General features: G+C 51.2%; 5 protein-coding genes across 5 annotated transcripts; 3 read left to right on the plus strand and 2 right to left on the minus strand.

The window, feature by feature from the left end:
- Nucleotides 1–2,125: 2,125 nt before the first annotated feature.
- On the plus strand, nt 2,126–7,794 carry BU24DRAFT_464415 (uncharacterized protein; the record flags this gene model as incomplete). The annotated part of the gene is made up of 2 exons (XM_033532203.1): nt 2,126–6,517; nt 6,571–7,794. 2 exons carry the CDS (start codon nt 2,126–2,128, stop codon nt 7,792–7,794), a joined length of 5,616 nt encoding a protein of 1,871 aa, XP_033381995.1.
- Nucleotides 7,795–8,807: 1,013 nt separating this feature from the next.
- On the minus strand, nt 8,808–9,518 carry BU24DRAFT_494090 (U6 snRNA-associated Sm-like protein LSm6; the record flags this gene model as incomplete). The annotated part of the gene is made up of 3 exons (XM_033534015.1): nt 9,221–9,518; nt 8,893–9,006; nt 8,808–8,824 (listed from the first exon to the last, which is right to left on the minus strand). Coding segments are annotated over exons 1-3 (279 nt in total), but the record flags the coding sequence as incomplete, so codon positions are not given.
- A 327-nt stretch (nt 9,519–9,845) lies between these two features.
- On the plus strand, nt 9,846–11,322 carry BU24DRAFT_464417 (uncharacterized protein; the record flags this gene model as incomplete). Its single annotated transcript, XM_033532204.1, has 3 exons — nt 9,846–10,186; nt 10,247–11,108; nt 11,158–11,322. 3 exons carry the CDS (start codon nt 9,846–9,848, stop codon nt 11,320–11,322), a joined length of 1,368 nt encoding a protein of 455 aa, XP_033381997.1.
- A 625-nt stretch (nt 11,323–11,947) lies between these two features.
- Nucleotides 11,948–12,474, plus strand: BU24DRAFT_350615 (Trm112p-domain-containing protein; the record flags this gene model as incomplete). Its single annotated transcript, XM_033523653.1, has 2 exons — nt 11,948–12,133; nt 12,241–12,474. 2 exons carry the CDS (start codon nt 11,948–11,950, stop codon nt 12,472–12,474), a joined length of 420 nt encoding a protein of 139 aa, XP_033381998.1.
- A 410-nt stretch (nt 12,475–12,884) lies between these two features.
- BU24DRAFT_424661 (microtubule-associated protein) lies at nt 12,885–14,730 on the minus strand. The gene is made up of 2 exons (XM_033528559.1): nt 14,398–14,730; nt 12,885–14,312 (listed from the first exon to the last, which is right to left on the minus strand). The coding sequence occupies exons 1-2, from the start codon at nt 14,507–14,509 to the stop codon at nt 13,033–13,035; spliced, it is 1,392 nt and encodes a 463-aa protein (XP_033381999.1). The 5' UTR covers nt 14,510–14,730; the 3' UTR covers nt 12,885–13,032.
- Nucleotides 14,731–15,350: the final 620 nt, after the last annotated feature.

The following is a 15,350-nucleotide window of genomic DNA, read 5'->3' on the forward strand; positions in this document are numbered from 1 at the left end:
GGTCAGGCAGCCGTGAGAGTAGATAGTGGCGCAAAGAGAGAACGTCCGGATAGACACGCCGCAGTACGGGATGGTCGATAGTAGCATGTGTGGCAGGGGCGGATTGGTCAGACGCGTCTCTGGGTTTCTTGCCGGGTCTGCCTTGAACAGAGGCGTCGCCGTTCCTCTTCATGGTAGTTGCATTATTAGATTTGAGACACAAAAGAGTTACAATTGATGTTGGAGGCAGGGCAAACGTATTCAGCAGCGAAGGTGAGCCTAGTGTGTCGAATGGTAGTCGAGGGCGGGTGGGTACCTCGTAGGATAGAACGAGTATGGCCGTTTGTTGTTGCTCTACAACAATTACAATTACCTGGTAATAGTGAATAGGACGAGTAGTGTCGTGTTCCTGGAGTGAGTGATGGTGGTGGAACTTCTCAAAGTGGAAAGGGGCACAAACAAGGATCCCACTAGACCTGATCGGCCGGCCAGTGTTTGCTCCTGGAGGCCGTCACCGTCACCGTCACACTATTCACACTATTCAACACTACTTGCAGATAGCTATCATCAAAACACTAACGATTCTCAACTCCTCCCATGTCTATGTACAGAATTAGTGCATACAGAAATAGTCGCTTCCCACTTCCACGACCCTTACAACCCTGTTAGTCTACAGAACAGAGTGTCATCCTGCACTCCGAACGTTGGGACATTGAAGAGAAACTGGGGTTTGCTAGTCAAAGACACCAACAAACGAACTGGATAGGGGTTCGTTTGACCTGTCGAGTTGGTCCCCCGTCTGTTCGATATTAAGACTCGAATCGAGTTGTCTCCTTGCCACAACGATAATTACTACCAACGATCATCACATCTACCTAGAAGGCACTCGGTGAGCTGAGCGGTCGAGTTCGGGAAGGCTAGCCAGTAGATTCACGCTAGGATGGCCATGGTTTGGTAGGCATGGTAGGTTCAATTGGGTGTGTTCGGGAGCGGGAAGACGGCTGACCAGCCTTGTGAACGGGAATTGTGTGGTGTTGGTATGGGTGTAGATAGATGGTGTAAATGTGGTGGAGGTATCTGCCTGCCTATCTACAGTAGGTGTTGCAGGGCCAATATATTCCGTAGCCAGCGCCGGCCATTCTAGCCATACACTTGGGTGGCTTGCGAAGTAGCCCTACACTGCCAGTGAACAATAACAACAACAACACAACAGAATCACGTCTAAGCCTGAAGTAAAGAGTGTTCCCCCTTAACCTATCTGTTGTGCCTACTCCGGTACAAGCACAACATCCGGTTCCTGCGTGTGGTGTTCCCCCCTGTGGCACCAGAAGAAACTCAACCTCATTTCACGATAGACGTATAGGTGGAGGACCTTCTGGAAGTCCCCATTCACCCCTGAACGAGTATCGAGATACCTAGATACAACCCCAGTATCTAGGTGAGTGGTGCAGTGGGCCAATCATCCAAAGTGGCCCTGTCCTCGGCACACCGTAAGTAAACGGTCGCTCGCCGGAGACAAGACAAGTGACAGAGCGAGAGGGAGTCTTGGCTTTCGAGACGACAATCACCAAAGTCACCCTCAGTCTCGTTCACCTCTCCCGCGCGGATCGACAACACCGCAACCACCGCGATCACAATTACAACCTTCAACCACATCTGCGGGCGTTGTCCAACTCACCCTCACTTTCCTCTCGCCTCTCTCCCTCCTGCATCACCAAAACACGCCATATCTCGTCTGCCCGCTTCGACCTCCTACCGACTGGTCGTCCGTACCCCTCGACCCGCGCGCACCTCCTCCTCCCCCGTCCTCTCTCCATCTTGCCCGCGGCGCGACGTAGTTCAGCCTGAAACAGAGGGTGTCCTGGGTTTTCCCACCTAGCCCACCACCCGACTCTTCTCCTTTCATTGGCCCGTCCTCTGATAGATTGAGCGTACCACTCCGTGACCGTGGATTGCTGTTCCTCTGCCACCCTTGCCGTCTCCATTTGAGAGGAGAGTGAAAGAGAGTGCCTGAGCTTTCAGAGGCCCCTCTTCACCGCCACAGACTGATTGGTCTAGCTCCCTCTCTCCTCTATCATCCTACCTTGATTCGCGCCGACTCTCCTAACTTTTTGGTAATTTGGGCCATGGTGCCCTAGGCGCGACAATGGGGGAGCCTGAGCATGCTTCCGTGCATAACTATGCATACAACCCCAGTGTCGCCAGCTGGGTGCAATCAACCTCGCTGGCTCAACTCGATCACCACCCTGATGAACCCTCAGAAGACTCGCCTGATGACTTCTACAAATCAAACTTCGCTCCGCAGACCCACTCCGGCTCGACCCCTTTCGACGAAGACATGACGACCGCGACAGCGACGACCCGGCAGCGACAGCAGAGTTCCAACGGAGCCGTGCGATCGAGTACCAAACCTTCCTCCACAATCAGATCAGTCTCTGGTCCCGCCTCATCTCTCCCTCCATCTCGTTCGAATCCTCAAATCCCCGTAAATCGTCCCACCGTGAGAAGTCTTGCTCAAAAGTTCAATCACCCGTCGTCTGTTGAGACAACACCACCCCAGCCGTCGAGAACACGGCAAGTTCGACCTTCTCCGTCCTCAAAATCGACAGCAGGCGCGTCGTCGCCCGCAGCTTCCCCCTCGTCGAACCATGGAACAAAGGAAGCCGCATATGGAGCATACAGATTCAACAACCTGAAGCCAAGAGAGAGGCCGCAGCCTGCACCAGCTTCGCCTGCTAGTGTTCGGCGCACCCACGGCATCAGGACAAGTTCAGATCAACAGGCATCTCCCTCACCTGCGAGAAGAAATGTAGCGTCACCCACGCGGAGTCAGACCCAGCCAGTGGCGTCGACGCGGCAACCCTTCTTCGGAGAGGTTGTGGGCAATTATGATGAATCTACTCCTGGTTTTGGCATACCCATGGCAGAATCCCATTCCCATGGATCTGAAAGCCAAGAAACAGCGCCGTCGGAAACGTCTACAATCAAACTGGTGTGCGATGATTCGCAACTGTCGCCTGCACCGCTCGTACTTCGCAAACCAGCACCTCGATACTACGCAAAACCTCTTGAGATGTCTCCAGTGCAGGATTTGCGGTCGCACGAGCGCCGTCAATCTCCCCCGTCTCGAATTCCTGTAGCTCGCCGTCGGATGAGCATTACCTCAGATTCCAGCTCTTCCACGCGTTCCCACAAAGCCGGCTCCTCACTGCCGAGAAGTGTGAATAAGAGACCGTCTCCAACATCATTCAACAGACCGGTCGCAGCAAAACAGGTCACGCCCAACAAGAAATCGGGAGCACCTTCGCATATAACTTTGCCCGCCACAAGCTACCGGGATTATCGCGAACGGGGCAAATCTCCGAAAGGATCAGCTGAAGGAACCAGTCTTGCAGTTGTAGTTACTCCGAGTCCACAGCCAGTGTCGCCCCGCCTTCGACATTCGAATGAGCGCCAGTTGATTGCCCAAGAATCGCCCTCGAAACCAAAGAGTATTGACACACCAACCAAGAAGGAACTCGATGTACCCCAGCAAGAGCCTGTCAAACCATTGGGGTCACCAATGATTCGAATGGTGGAACCGGACGAGGGCCTCGATCTGGGCGATTTCGCAGAGTTTGCGGATGTTACAGCACCCCAATTTGACCAAAGCCGCCGTAGCTCGAATGTCTTAGGGTTACACATAGAACATCAGCCAGCCAATGTAGCGCCGCAATCGGATTCATTGGCTATTCGAACGTCTACATTGAACGTCCCCCCAATGGCAGAGCCGCTGTCTTCGACTACCGATTTCGAGCAGACAGAATCTCCTATACTAGGTATGCCGGGAAGCTTCTTAGCAACACCGCCGATGTTGCAGCAGTATTCTCCCTTGATTCCTCCAGAAACATCGCCAGCAATGGTTCCACAAATGTCGCCAACCTTCGCTCAGCAACTCTCGCCCGCGAAACCTCAGTCTATGCCGGGGAGCCCTACAAAAGCTTCCATGGAAACAAGCCCACAATCTGCTGGGGAACTACTACAGGCACGTGCTTTTGTTCCTCCAAGCAAAGAACCAGTTATAGGACATGCCCATGAAGCGGACCCACCAAGTGCTACATCAATATTGAGCGTCGGAGAATCAATTCCTATCATGCTCGGTTCAGAAGCACGGCCTGACTGGTCCACCACACACAACCGTCCAAGACATTCTCCACGTCTAAGTATCGGTGCTCACAAATGGCGTGCGGATCCTCTCGATTCTTCCGGAACTATTGCGTATCTTGACGAGGACGATTCGCCCATCGATTCACTCTCAAATAGGAAGACTCTCGGACCCGACGATTCGGCAAGCAATATTGCTTTTTACCGTCGAAATGACAATGATCCTCCCAATTGGACACCTCCTGTGCCTCCTATTCCCGACGTCAACGGTCTTACTCTTGACAGCAAGGCATATAGTGTCATTAACGAAGTCTTAAATATGTATCACCAATCTGACCAAATCACGGCCGAAGTCGCGTCCACGGCGAAACACAAGATCCAGCAAGCCTCACCCATCGTCGCCCAACACAAAGATTGGGGCTCCAAAGAAGCAACCGAAACTTATCTCGCGCGATTACTCAGTGACGCGGCGACGGCTGGCAGCTATGCTGGTGACCAAGCAATTGCATCGCCAAAACGGACTAGCGAGTATCCTCCGCATCCAGCGCATGCAGCGAATCTTGCTCCAAAGCCTCTCGGTTTTGATGAAGAACCAGAACAAGGTATCAGTGGCGGCACGGCAATAATCTTCCAAACAGAATCTCGAAGGTACTCACGCGGCTCCCATGGCTCTGCGACAACAACGATATATGAAGGTAGCCGGGCCGACAGTTCCTCCGGCAACCTCGCACGTGATTCACTCCTGGACTCTTCTGGCAATCACCTTCACGTTGACGAGACGTCCAAACCCCCTAAACCACCGCCAAAAGATTGGAGATACTCGCCTTCTCCTGAGGTCGGCCATTCCCCTGCTGCCTCAAGCAGCACAGAGCGGTTGGGTCGTCAATTTGGTACTTTGCTTCCTGAACTTGAGCACGTTGGTGAAGGCCTTGGTCTCTCTCTAAAGGCAGGCCGCCAACAAGCTTTGCGCTCGATTGGTTACCCACCGCCTCGTCCTCCATACTCACCCCCTCCCCCGCCTGGTCAGATCACCATGGGCCAACAATCTTCTCATTCAAACTCTGCTGCGCCTTATACGCCCAGCATCTATGGGAATCAGCCACCGTCCAGTGTGGTCCCGCAAGCACCATTGCCTGGTGATCCACCAAGGATGTCTATGTTTGCAGGTCCTCCCTTTGGCAGGCCTGATGAAGGACCAGATGGAGAGAGCCTCCCGCCTCGGTCAACTGAGGATGCAAGTGGTTCAAAGGGAAAAGAACGCGCAACAACTGATGATTTGGCTGTCAACACTGAGAGTGGTGAAGTTGCCTCTTCCGGATCGGGTCCCAGCGGTGATAGCGACGATGCAAGCATGCAACGCCTGAAGCGTCGATATCGCGTTATGGAAGAAATTGCGATGACCGAACACACTTTCCTCTGTGATATGATGGTAGCTCACCGAATGTGGGCCGCATCTTACACAGTCATCTCCACGGATGAGCGTGAGAAACGCACTCTCTTTTGCAACGTCGAAGAGTTATCCAAGGTGTCTTACCTGATTTGGGACGATATTCGAGAGGCGATTGGCTGGGTTTTCAACCAAGAGATTCCACCTCCAGATGGAGAGGAGCGCGATCCGCCATATGACGAGTTCCTCAATCTCAACGAAAACCGTGACCGGAGAACGACCGTTGGAGCAGTGTTCCTCAAGTATATGCCACAGTTGGAGCGTGTCTTCAACACGTACCTCCTAAACCATGAGGATGCCAGTGCTCTGATCAAGCAGAAATCGAAAGAGCCTCCTTACCTTGGCTGGCAGATGGCCTGCTACAATGAGTCTAAGGGGCTCACTAATGCTTGGGATCTGGATTCCCTGTTGGTCAAACCTGTCCAGCGAGTGTTGAAGTATCCACTCCTGCTCGAGGAGCTGGAAAAGGTGACGCCTGAAGACCATCCCGATTTTGCCAACATCAGCAGCGCTCGCAAGGAGATGATCGCGGTCAGCACACGAATCAATCAAAATAAACACCGCAAGGAAACCTTGCGTGCAGCTGCGCAGGAAGGCAAAAAGGAAAAGAACAAAGGGTTTCGAGGAATGGGCTTTGTCAAGGCCTTAACCAACAAGACTACCGATAAAGTCAAACAGCCATCCACAGCCGAAGGCTATGTCGACAATGAGTACGAGAAACACGCGCAGAAGTTCGGCGGCCATTTCTTCCAGCTGCAGATCGTTCTGAAGGACTTGGACAAATACCATGAAGAGATGACTATGTCCTTCCTGCAGCTCAATATCGTCGCGCTTGGCTTCATTCAGGTACTCGAGAGCGCCCCGCCAACACATACTGAGCTTGCTAGCGCATGGCGCCAGAAGACGATGGCTATGCTCGAGCTTCGTAACGTCCTGCTCGAGGATCATGTAAGTACCATCCCTCCAACGTTTCGATTTACGGACAATACTGACCATTGTAGAAAAAAGCTGTTCGTCAGCGCATCGTCAAGCCAATGCTAGAGCTGTGGAATCTGCAAGTCCGCCCCCAAAAATTGATGGAGCAACGGAAGAAGCTCCTTCCGACATACATCAAGTACAAGGCGCTTATCGACCGAGGCGAGAAGGCTGACTCCAAGCTCGAAGATATTGCTGAGTCTTTCGTGGCGGTGAATGATGCTCTCAAATACGAGCTCCCAAAGATGTATGAGCTCACGCAAAAGTGTGTGCGATCCTGTCTGGGCTCCTTGATAATGTTCCAAAAGGATTGGTGGAAGAATTGCCAGAAGAAGCTCCTTCCTCTTCTCGATTATGAGCCAGAGCACACGACGTCTTTCACTCACGACATGCAATGCTATGTTGACCGATATGGCTCAGATGTCTCGAGCGTCCAAAATGCCGTCAACCACTTGGCAATCTGCAATGGAAGCTTGGTTAATGACATGGCCAACTTCATGTCTCCTCTGCCGACTTGGGCTGGAGAGGACAGCTCTTCTCGCAAGTCGTCTTCTCGTCGCACTGAGTCTATCAGCAGCGATCTATCTACTGCTGAGCCTCGCTCTCGCCGCAGCGGCGGTTTTACTCATCGCTCGACCACGCAGTCCTTTGAAGGACCGCCTCGTTCCGCCCCACATGACCGCGTTCACCAGGCCACTATTGCCGGCCCCTCTGCTCCTCGAGCCTCTCGTGATCGTGGCGACCGGCCTCTTCGTTCTGAACGTGTGCCAACTGACAAGACCGAAGCCGCCACGCCAGATCGTAATGGTGCTGGCCGCAATTTCTTCCCCAGTTTGGATGGCACTGCTGATGTGGATCGTCACCATTCCGCTCCTGCACTCGCGAGCGCATATCTATCTCCTCAGGCATCTGCACCGAATAGCGCCCGTGCTTCAGGCGTATTCAATTCTGCACTCCCCATGCCCGATTCTGATCGAGAGGCTTCCTCTGCCGACGATGTTCCAGGCACACCTGCCGATGGTGACGAGCCAGAAGTTCTTTTCCTGGCCGCCAGCCTTTTCGAATTCAACATTGCCCACGATCGCCGTGAGGGCGGTATTCCATACCTCGTTTACGTCCCTGGAGAAATTTTTGATGTCATTGGAATGAAAGGCGAGCTATGGCTTGCTCGAAACCAGGACGATCCTTCCAAGACGGTTGGTTGGATCTGGGAGAAGCACTTCGCCCGTATCTTGCCCGAGGAGATATAATTCATCTCATTTCCAAGGCTTTTCTTTCTTGATACCCCGATACATAGGGAAACGACCTGTTCCATACTTTAGGTCAAAGGGAGTTTGGCTTACTTGCCTGCTTTGCTTGTTTAGCCTCCAGGTGATCGGCGTCATCACTTGATTTAGGCTATGTACTTGTTCTTACGACACTTTGCCCGATATCCCCAAATTCTATTTTCGACTACCCAGTTTGGCTTCCCCCCACATACCTCGTTTGGTCACAGCATTGCGTGCATAGGATGGGGGTGCCCTGAGGTGATCACAAAGTTTGCATGCATGGTACTTTGGCGTTTGCGTATCCCATGAGCACCAAACCTTTTTTCTCTTTTCCAGAGATCAGCTCAGGCTGAAGCACTCTGGACTTTTAACGGCATGGCATGGATAATGATTTTGCATCAGTTTCATTTGGGCGGCCAGAACTTGGCCAGGCTTTTCTCTCTCCATGAAGGCATTTGGAGATTTTTTTCCTTTTTTCTTGTGCACATGAGCGAGATGTCGCTTCATGAGGAGGTTTGGAGGGGCGGCTTTGTTTGCTTGGTGAGAATCATGCATCCTAAGGGCCTCCTCAAATCACACATGATTGGGGAAGGATTGCGTATGTGGGGTACATAACACATGCAAGGGATCTCTTTGTAAAAAATTCACTTGACTTCAAAGTTCTAGTTTCCCATGATGAAGTGGTGATGTTTTCGTGAGCTAACTTAGAATACGTATATCGCATGTTCAGACCTGTGCCTTGAGCGATCGAGTTCTGTGATTAGCTTTCTCAGTACCAGCCACACAAATTCTGCATATTCATCTTTGTACTTCATTTGGTAGCCTGGCTTTCTCATTCTCATGACGGAATATAACAAATCACTCTCCCCTTCGCCAGCCACCTGCCGATAATTATCAGATGGGATAGCTTTTTCCATCAACTCGAACCCAATGATGTCCTCCTACCCGAAAGCATGCCCTTCGATATCCAGATGCAAAGATATTTACGTCGTATCAGCAGAGATGTACGTGACTATTCCCGCAAACAAATCCATCAGCAAAGTGCGAAAGGTAGAAGGTATGAGAGGAAGTAGCGCTTACCGTTGTTGCCGCGCACGAAGGCGTCTCCCCAATTCCTGATCACCTTTCCCTCGGAGATCTCTCTGCAACGCTCGAGTGCGATGTTCATATAGCCGTCCACGGATTGGAGGTCTCCTGTGTAGTTGCTGGTCAGGGATCTAGCTCAGAGAATGTGATGTCATGTGATATTGGATGTTGGAATCAAGACATGCGTCAAATGGCGTAGTACAACGTCGCAACGATCTTCAAAAAGGAAGGGAAGTGCTGGCAGTGCGATACAGAAGACGACTGGATCAATGACAGAACGCATCGATTCATGATAGAATCGATGCGAGGTCCTCCAACTTACCCTTGTACACGGCTCCAGAGTTCAGCTTTATGGTCACTGGGGCACCGATGATCTCGCTGAGGAAACCGCTCGGGTCTCTGGCATCGCCCTTTGCCTCCTCGCCTGGGCTGTCGCCGTTCTCGAGCACCTGGTCTTCTAGGTTTGCCATGATTTTAGGCGTTGAAGGTGCTTGTAATCCTTGGATGTGTGTTGGAGGCGTAGACTTTTCTCTCGATACCAGGATCGAAGTAGCAGTGTTCGATCGTGTTGTCGTTTCTGTGGATCGTATGTGATGGCTTGTGTCGCAATACAATCCAAACCTCCAATATGTTTTCCAAACCCCGTCGGTCGTTGGCGATCCCGCACTGTAATGCAATGTTCGAACAAACGGTGCGCACAGGCCACCACCCACCAATTAACCCCAAATCGCGAGAAGCGTGATCGCGCGTCAACCCGTCTCCCCTCCCCTCCCCGAATTGCGGAAAAGACAAGACAGTGAGAAGGAATTGTCTCAGCCCTACGCACACGCGACCGCCCGCCCGCCCAACTTTTCTGTGTACCCCGATCGCGTCCTCACAATCGAAGATACCTTTCTTTTTATATTGCGAGTGAGCGCACAACGTGGGACCGGCCGTGTGCCCTTACGATGACCGACGAAACCACTGGCGGTTCAGCCCCGCCGCCGAAGAAGCGCTCGTTTTTCAAGAAGGCAGCATGGCAGACAAAGCCGAAAACAGACGGCGAGAAGGAGAAGGACATGTTTAGCCACTCGAGCGAGTACGCGGAGATCCTTGCAGATGAAGCCAGCCGGAAGAAAGAGCGGAGAGAGAAGCAGCGGAGAGAGGAGGAGGAAAAGAAGAAGCTTAAGGCGGAGGAGGAGCGCCGGAGGAAGAGGAGGAAGGTTTCCACCGAGGAGCCTCTGTCACCCGAGGTTGGACCTGGTAACTTCGGCGAGAGTGCAAGCGGGGGGAAGACGAGGAGTAGTGGGTACGTGAATTGCAATCCCACATACTCGCGATACCTAAAGTATTCTAACATAATTTCTAGTCATGACCGGTCCAGTCTCTCGCCCCTCTCGCCCCTCCCAGCACGCAATACAGACACCCTTAACGATCGGTACGAGTCACTTACCAGAGCATCGAAGACCGTGGAGAAACAACCGTCAGGAGTCATTGATCTCAGTGATTCCGAACCTGACGTAGATGACGCGAAGGATACTTCATACAAGGGCTCGAGCCAGCGCAATATACCACAGTTACCTTCAAAACCTGCGCCATCTGCCGTCATAGATGTGGACGATGACTTAGAAGAAGTGTTGGACCCAAGATTGGCGGAGCTAGCGGCAAAGGCCAGGGCAAGGGCAGCAAACAGGGCGAAAGAATCAAATGCGAATAAAACCGATGTTCTAGGATCAGGTCCTCAGAAGGAAACTGTGGTACAGTTGTTGATCGATTCGGAACTCGAAAACACAAAGCCTCTGTTGGTCAAAATCATGTCGAACAGTACTCTTGAAGTGCCACGAAAGGCATGGTGCAGGGCGCAAGGTTTCACGGATCAGGTCACTGCTGACATATTCTTCACTTGGAATATGAAGCGGCTTTTCGATAGCACAAAGGTGGAGCGGTGTGGCATACGGATTGACGCGAATGGATGGGTCACCGTGGAAGGCAGTACGGATATTTACGACGAGACGAACGTGCCTAAGATCTTTCTTCAAGCGTGGACGGCCCGGGCACTCAAAGAGGCAAAAGATAGAGAGGCCAGAGAAGAGGAAGAGCGTAAGAAGGCTGAAGCGCGACCCGCTCTCGTTGAGGAACCGTTGGACCCTGAGCCGGCGGCCCAAAAGAAGAGCTATAGGCTCATCTTGAAGGCCAAAGGGAAACCTGATTTCAAGCTCACGGTTCATGAGGTATGTATCTTGATCATGCTTACCGGTAACCATATTGACCGTCATGTAGGACACCACCTTCGAAAGACTTGCCTCGGTCTACAAGCAAAAGCTCTCGATTCCCTCCGGCGAGCCCATCACACTTATGTTCGACGGTGACCGGCTTCGGCCGATGGATACTATCGCCGATGCAGATATTGATGATTTGGATGCTCTTGAAGTTCACTTTAAGTGAGAGGCTTCCTCTGCTTTGCGTTTAACATGAGCTACGACATTACGATTACCTCATGATAGGACATTCGCCCTTAGACCATCGTTGGTCCCATTTGAACGGGATACTATGTGTACGGCGTTGGTGCTTTTCCCCATTATATTAACTGGATATCCCCTCATCAATTGTCTTACTACTACTGGTAGCGCTCGAAGATCTGAATCGAGCGCAATGCATATGAATACATATTGTAATACTACACACAACTGGCTGAAAGCTTTGACTCGTGTTTCCATCGAGGTCCAGCTTGATTGGCATGTATTTCTATCGAATCGCTCCTACTAAGATGCCTACTTTTGTGAAGCTTGAGTACTGTATGTACGAAGGTGTCGAACATGGCAGCCAAATTTAAGCTTAATTTTAAGCCTCAAGCTAGCGTTCTCGACCCCACCAACGCCGAACTTCATCCCGCCAAAAATTTCCCAGAGCTCAGAAGCACCCTACATCGAACATCTTTCAATCCACTACACATCCGCCCATAATACCTCAACACGCCAATTCGATTGTATCCGTACTGGTATCCTTCAATTAAATTATAAACTACACAAAAATCGCATCGTGACACCGCGAAGCCAGCCATCTACCCATCATGAAGCTCCTCACCCTCAACTTCCTCACCTGCGCCATCAAGACGTGCAAAGGCTCTCCCGCCTCCTTCCCCCTCCACCCCCGCGACTCGGAACTCGAAATCATAGAGACAGACATCAACCTCCCCTTCCTCAAGAACATCCTTCCCCGCTTGACCTGGGACGCCGTCCGCACAATCTCCACCGAAGTATGTGAACACTCAACTCTGCGTAGCCTATTCTTTCCTATTACCATTCTACACATTTGTACATTGTCAAGATATACTGAATCAAGCTAACATTTTCCCCCCAATAGCTCGGTCTCCCCGAACTCCCCGCCACCGCCCCAACACGAGAAGACCTCGTTGAACCAAGCTCGACATCCGAAGACGACGCGGAAGAAGTGCCCACACAGGTTGCGAAGGACCTGCACAGATTGCTCCTCGAGACCTGCGTCAAGGAAGGCAAATTGGTCTGCGGGTGCTGTGAGCATGAGTACCAGGTCAAGGAGGGTGTTGCGAATTTCTTGCTTCCTGGGCACTTGGTGTAGAGTAGATGAGGACGAGGAAACGTTGCGTATGATGAGGGCTGGACGATGATATGATTGGAGAGGAGGTTTGGGGTGGAAGGTTATGATACCCTTTGTATGTGCGTGCTGTCTGCATGACTGGTGTGGTATGGGATTTGATTTGTATGGGCTATCTGGAGTTTTGAATGGATGCATTTAGAGGATTGGATAAACGTCGAAATATGCATATTTTACATGAAAGAATTGATCTAGTAGGACAGAACGAATAGCATGTGCAAGCTCGTTAGTAGGTGGCCGTACAGCTATGGCCTTGGAAGATCTCGTTCGAGTTCAAGTCAGGTGCCCAGATTTTAGTGCTGCTTATGAAGCTTCTGCGCGAGAGACTATATTAATGAGACGCGGTATATCATTGAGATTGGAGCGAAATGCGGCCGAATGGTAAATGCTTTTCTAAGCTTCTCGATGGTATCTACACACAATCCACTAACGCCATTTACAAGGTTCATTGAGTCCACCACTGACAATGGACCTGAGAATCTCACGTCTAATATCCAATTGTTCTTTCCAATGCTTTTACTTCTAGTCGGATCTGTTGATTTGGACACGCTTGTCCTCGCCCGCACTGACGATTCCAACGTCCTGATCCCATCTCACACTAAAGACCTTCACGCCATCACCCGTACTTCGCATCTTGTCACCATCACGCTCGATGGTGTAGACTGGGTCGCCAGACTGGGCCTCGCCCACACCTCGGATATCCCAAATACGTACAGTGCCGTCGTGTCCTCCTGATACCAGTCCGAACTCGTTTTTTGGGTCTGTGTCGAGAGAGACGGGAGCATTGGCATGACCTCTCAAGGTTGTAACGGCGACCTTTGTGGCGGAAGCCCTGGGGTCGACAAGGGTGATATGACGTGCCGATGTTCCGGTCGCAAGCAGGTTTAACTTGGGCAGAGCAACGACAGAGAGAAGTGGATGGCCCGTGGTTCGTGAGTCCACGCACGTGGAAGTTGTAAGGTCCCATGTTCGTAGTGTGTGATCGTGGGAGACGGAGTAGGCAACAGTCGCATCCTCTGGCTTGAAGATGACGCTTGATACGGGAGAGGCATGGCCAGTCAGAGTGGCCAAAGGTCCGCGAGATGGAATAGTCTTGTCGGGTTTGGAGAGCTTCTGTCGTTTGTTTGATGCTGCCGTGGAGGTTGGTAGAAGCTCACTGGGTGCTGCAGGGTTGTCCTTGGCTGTGGATGAGAACAGGGAAATAGTAGTGTCAGAAGATGCCGAGAGTATGCGGTTCGAAGGTCCATGGACAGCGATATCCTCTACTGGCCATCTGTGACCATACAGCTCGAATGAAGAAGTGATTGTTCGCTCATCCTCGTCGTACTTGTACACACGTACAGTGCTGTCCATGCCTGCTGCGACGATCTTCTTGTTTGATATCCACTTTGCAGACTTCAGACTCGTAATCCTTGAGCCATTATTGGGCGGCTGGCTTGTTGCAAGGACATCTCCGGACATGTCCCAGACTCTAAGCAGGCCGTCGTAGCTTGCACTCAATATCCTCTCTTGCCCGCTCTGTATGCTCGCATTGGACCACAAGCCTGCTGGGGAGGCTCTCGAAAGAATATCGACGGCGGACACCCAGTCATCATGCTCGAAGCTCCTGACCTTCTTCGGTGGTACAAGAGCCCTAATGTATTCTACTGCCAACACTGTTTCTGCAGAGACCGCACTCTCGGTGAGCCAATCCTCGATAGAAGACCTAAGTTTCTGGCCATTGACAAGGAATTCGAAGGGGACAGGTTGCTCGGTATGTATAAGGTTGTTCACAAGCTGTGAAAGATTCACACGGCGTAGTGCTGCGCAATTGGATCAGCTCTGCGAATAGCATATTCTGCAGCTTGGTGGGTTGTCGCAAAGGTATGCAGGTGGAGGTGTACTTACATGTGGGAACTTGGTAGTTTGTTTGCGTATCTGGAGGAAGTGGAAAGCTAGCGTCGCGAGTGCTCAATCGTATTTGCACCGTAGGTGCATCTGCAGTAGATATCGAGGCCATAGTGGTGGTGGATCTGCGGTTTTCAAGTGTCGTGCAGGCGATTGAAGAACTACCAAAATTTCGAAGTTGCGATCGAAATTTTCGGATTAGGTTTAGCGCATCATAGAGTCGGCATCTCGAATGACCGATTCACATATGTAGCATGCATAGGGACGGAGATGATGAATCTCTTTTACATCTTAGGACCATTACGTTCACAGATCGATTTGTAGATCTTGAAAAAGAAGCATTTGGTAATGATGTGGACACGTAATCCATTCGGACAAGTCCCGAAACCTGCCATTGAATGAAGCGCTTAGGTCGCAAGATGAGCGTACAAAGAAGTACAAGTCGAATGACCTGTGGACCGTCTAGGAGAACGCGTCTCACGGTTGAAGCAGCATGCCAATTATTTAAATGGCTGCGGACTCCATTTCGCAATAGTACATATATCAGGAGTGAAAGAAAGGCCTTGCATATCATGGAGAATCTTTCTTCAGAGGACATCACGCCTCCTGAGTCCTGAGCCCTGAGTCCTTACCTGGCATCAAACCATGACAACACTACCGTCTCAATGAGACGAACTATCAATGTTGACGTTAAATACTACAAGTCATTTGCTGCCAGATCCTCATGACAAAAGTGTGCATGTACGGCCAATCATTGCGCTCTCATCCACGTGCTCGAAAGCAGGATGAAACCGCACCCAAGATCGATCGCATTTTTATCCCTCTTCACTCTACAGACGGTTTTCGTTCTCATGGAGACCGCACAATGGGGACTCTCAAAATCGAAAATGCTTTTAGTGAGTGTTAAAATTTGCGTTGTTCAATGAAGAAGAAAAGAAAGAGGCTTGGGCCAG

This window comes from Aaosphaeria arxii (genome assembly GCF_010015735.1).
Source record: "Aaosphaeria arxii CBS 175.79 unplaced genomic scaffold BU24scaffold_6, whole genome shotgun sequence".
Taxonomy (NCBI): domain Eukaryota; kingdom Fungi; phylum Ascomycota; class Dothideomycetes; order Pleosporales; genus Aaosphaeria; species Aaosphaeria arxii.

What these genes read in the sequence shown, in the direction of transcription:
- BU24DRAFT_424661 (XM_033528559.1), bottom strand. Translation starts at nt 14,509, where the DNA reads ATGGCCTCGATATCTACTGCAGATGCACCTACGGTGCAAATACGATTG. An exon ending in AAACTACCAAGTTCCCACAT is followed by an intron (nt 14,313 to 14,397) that starts GTAAGTACACCT and finishes CCAATTGCGCAG; the next exon opens with CACTACGCCGTGTGAATCTT.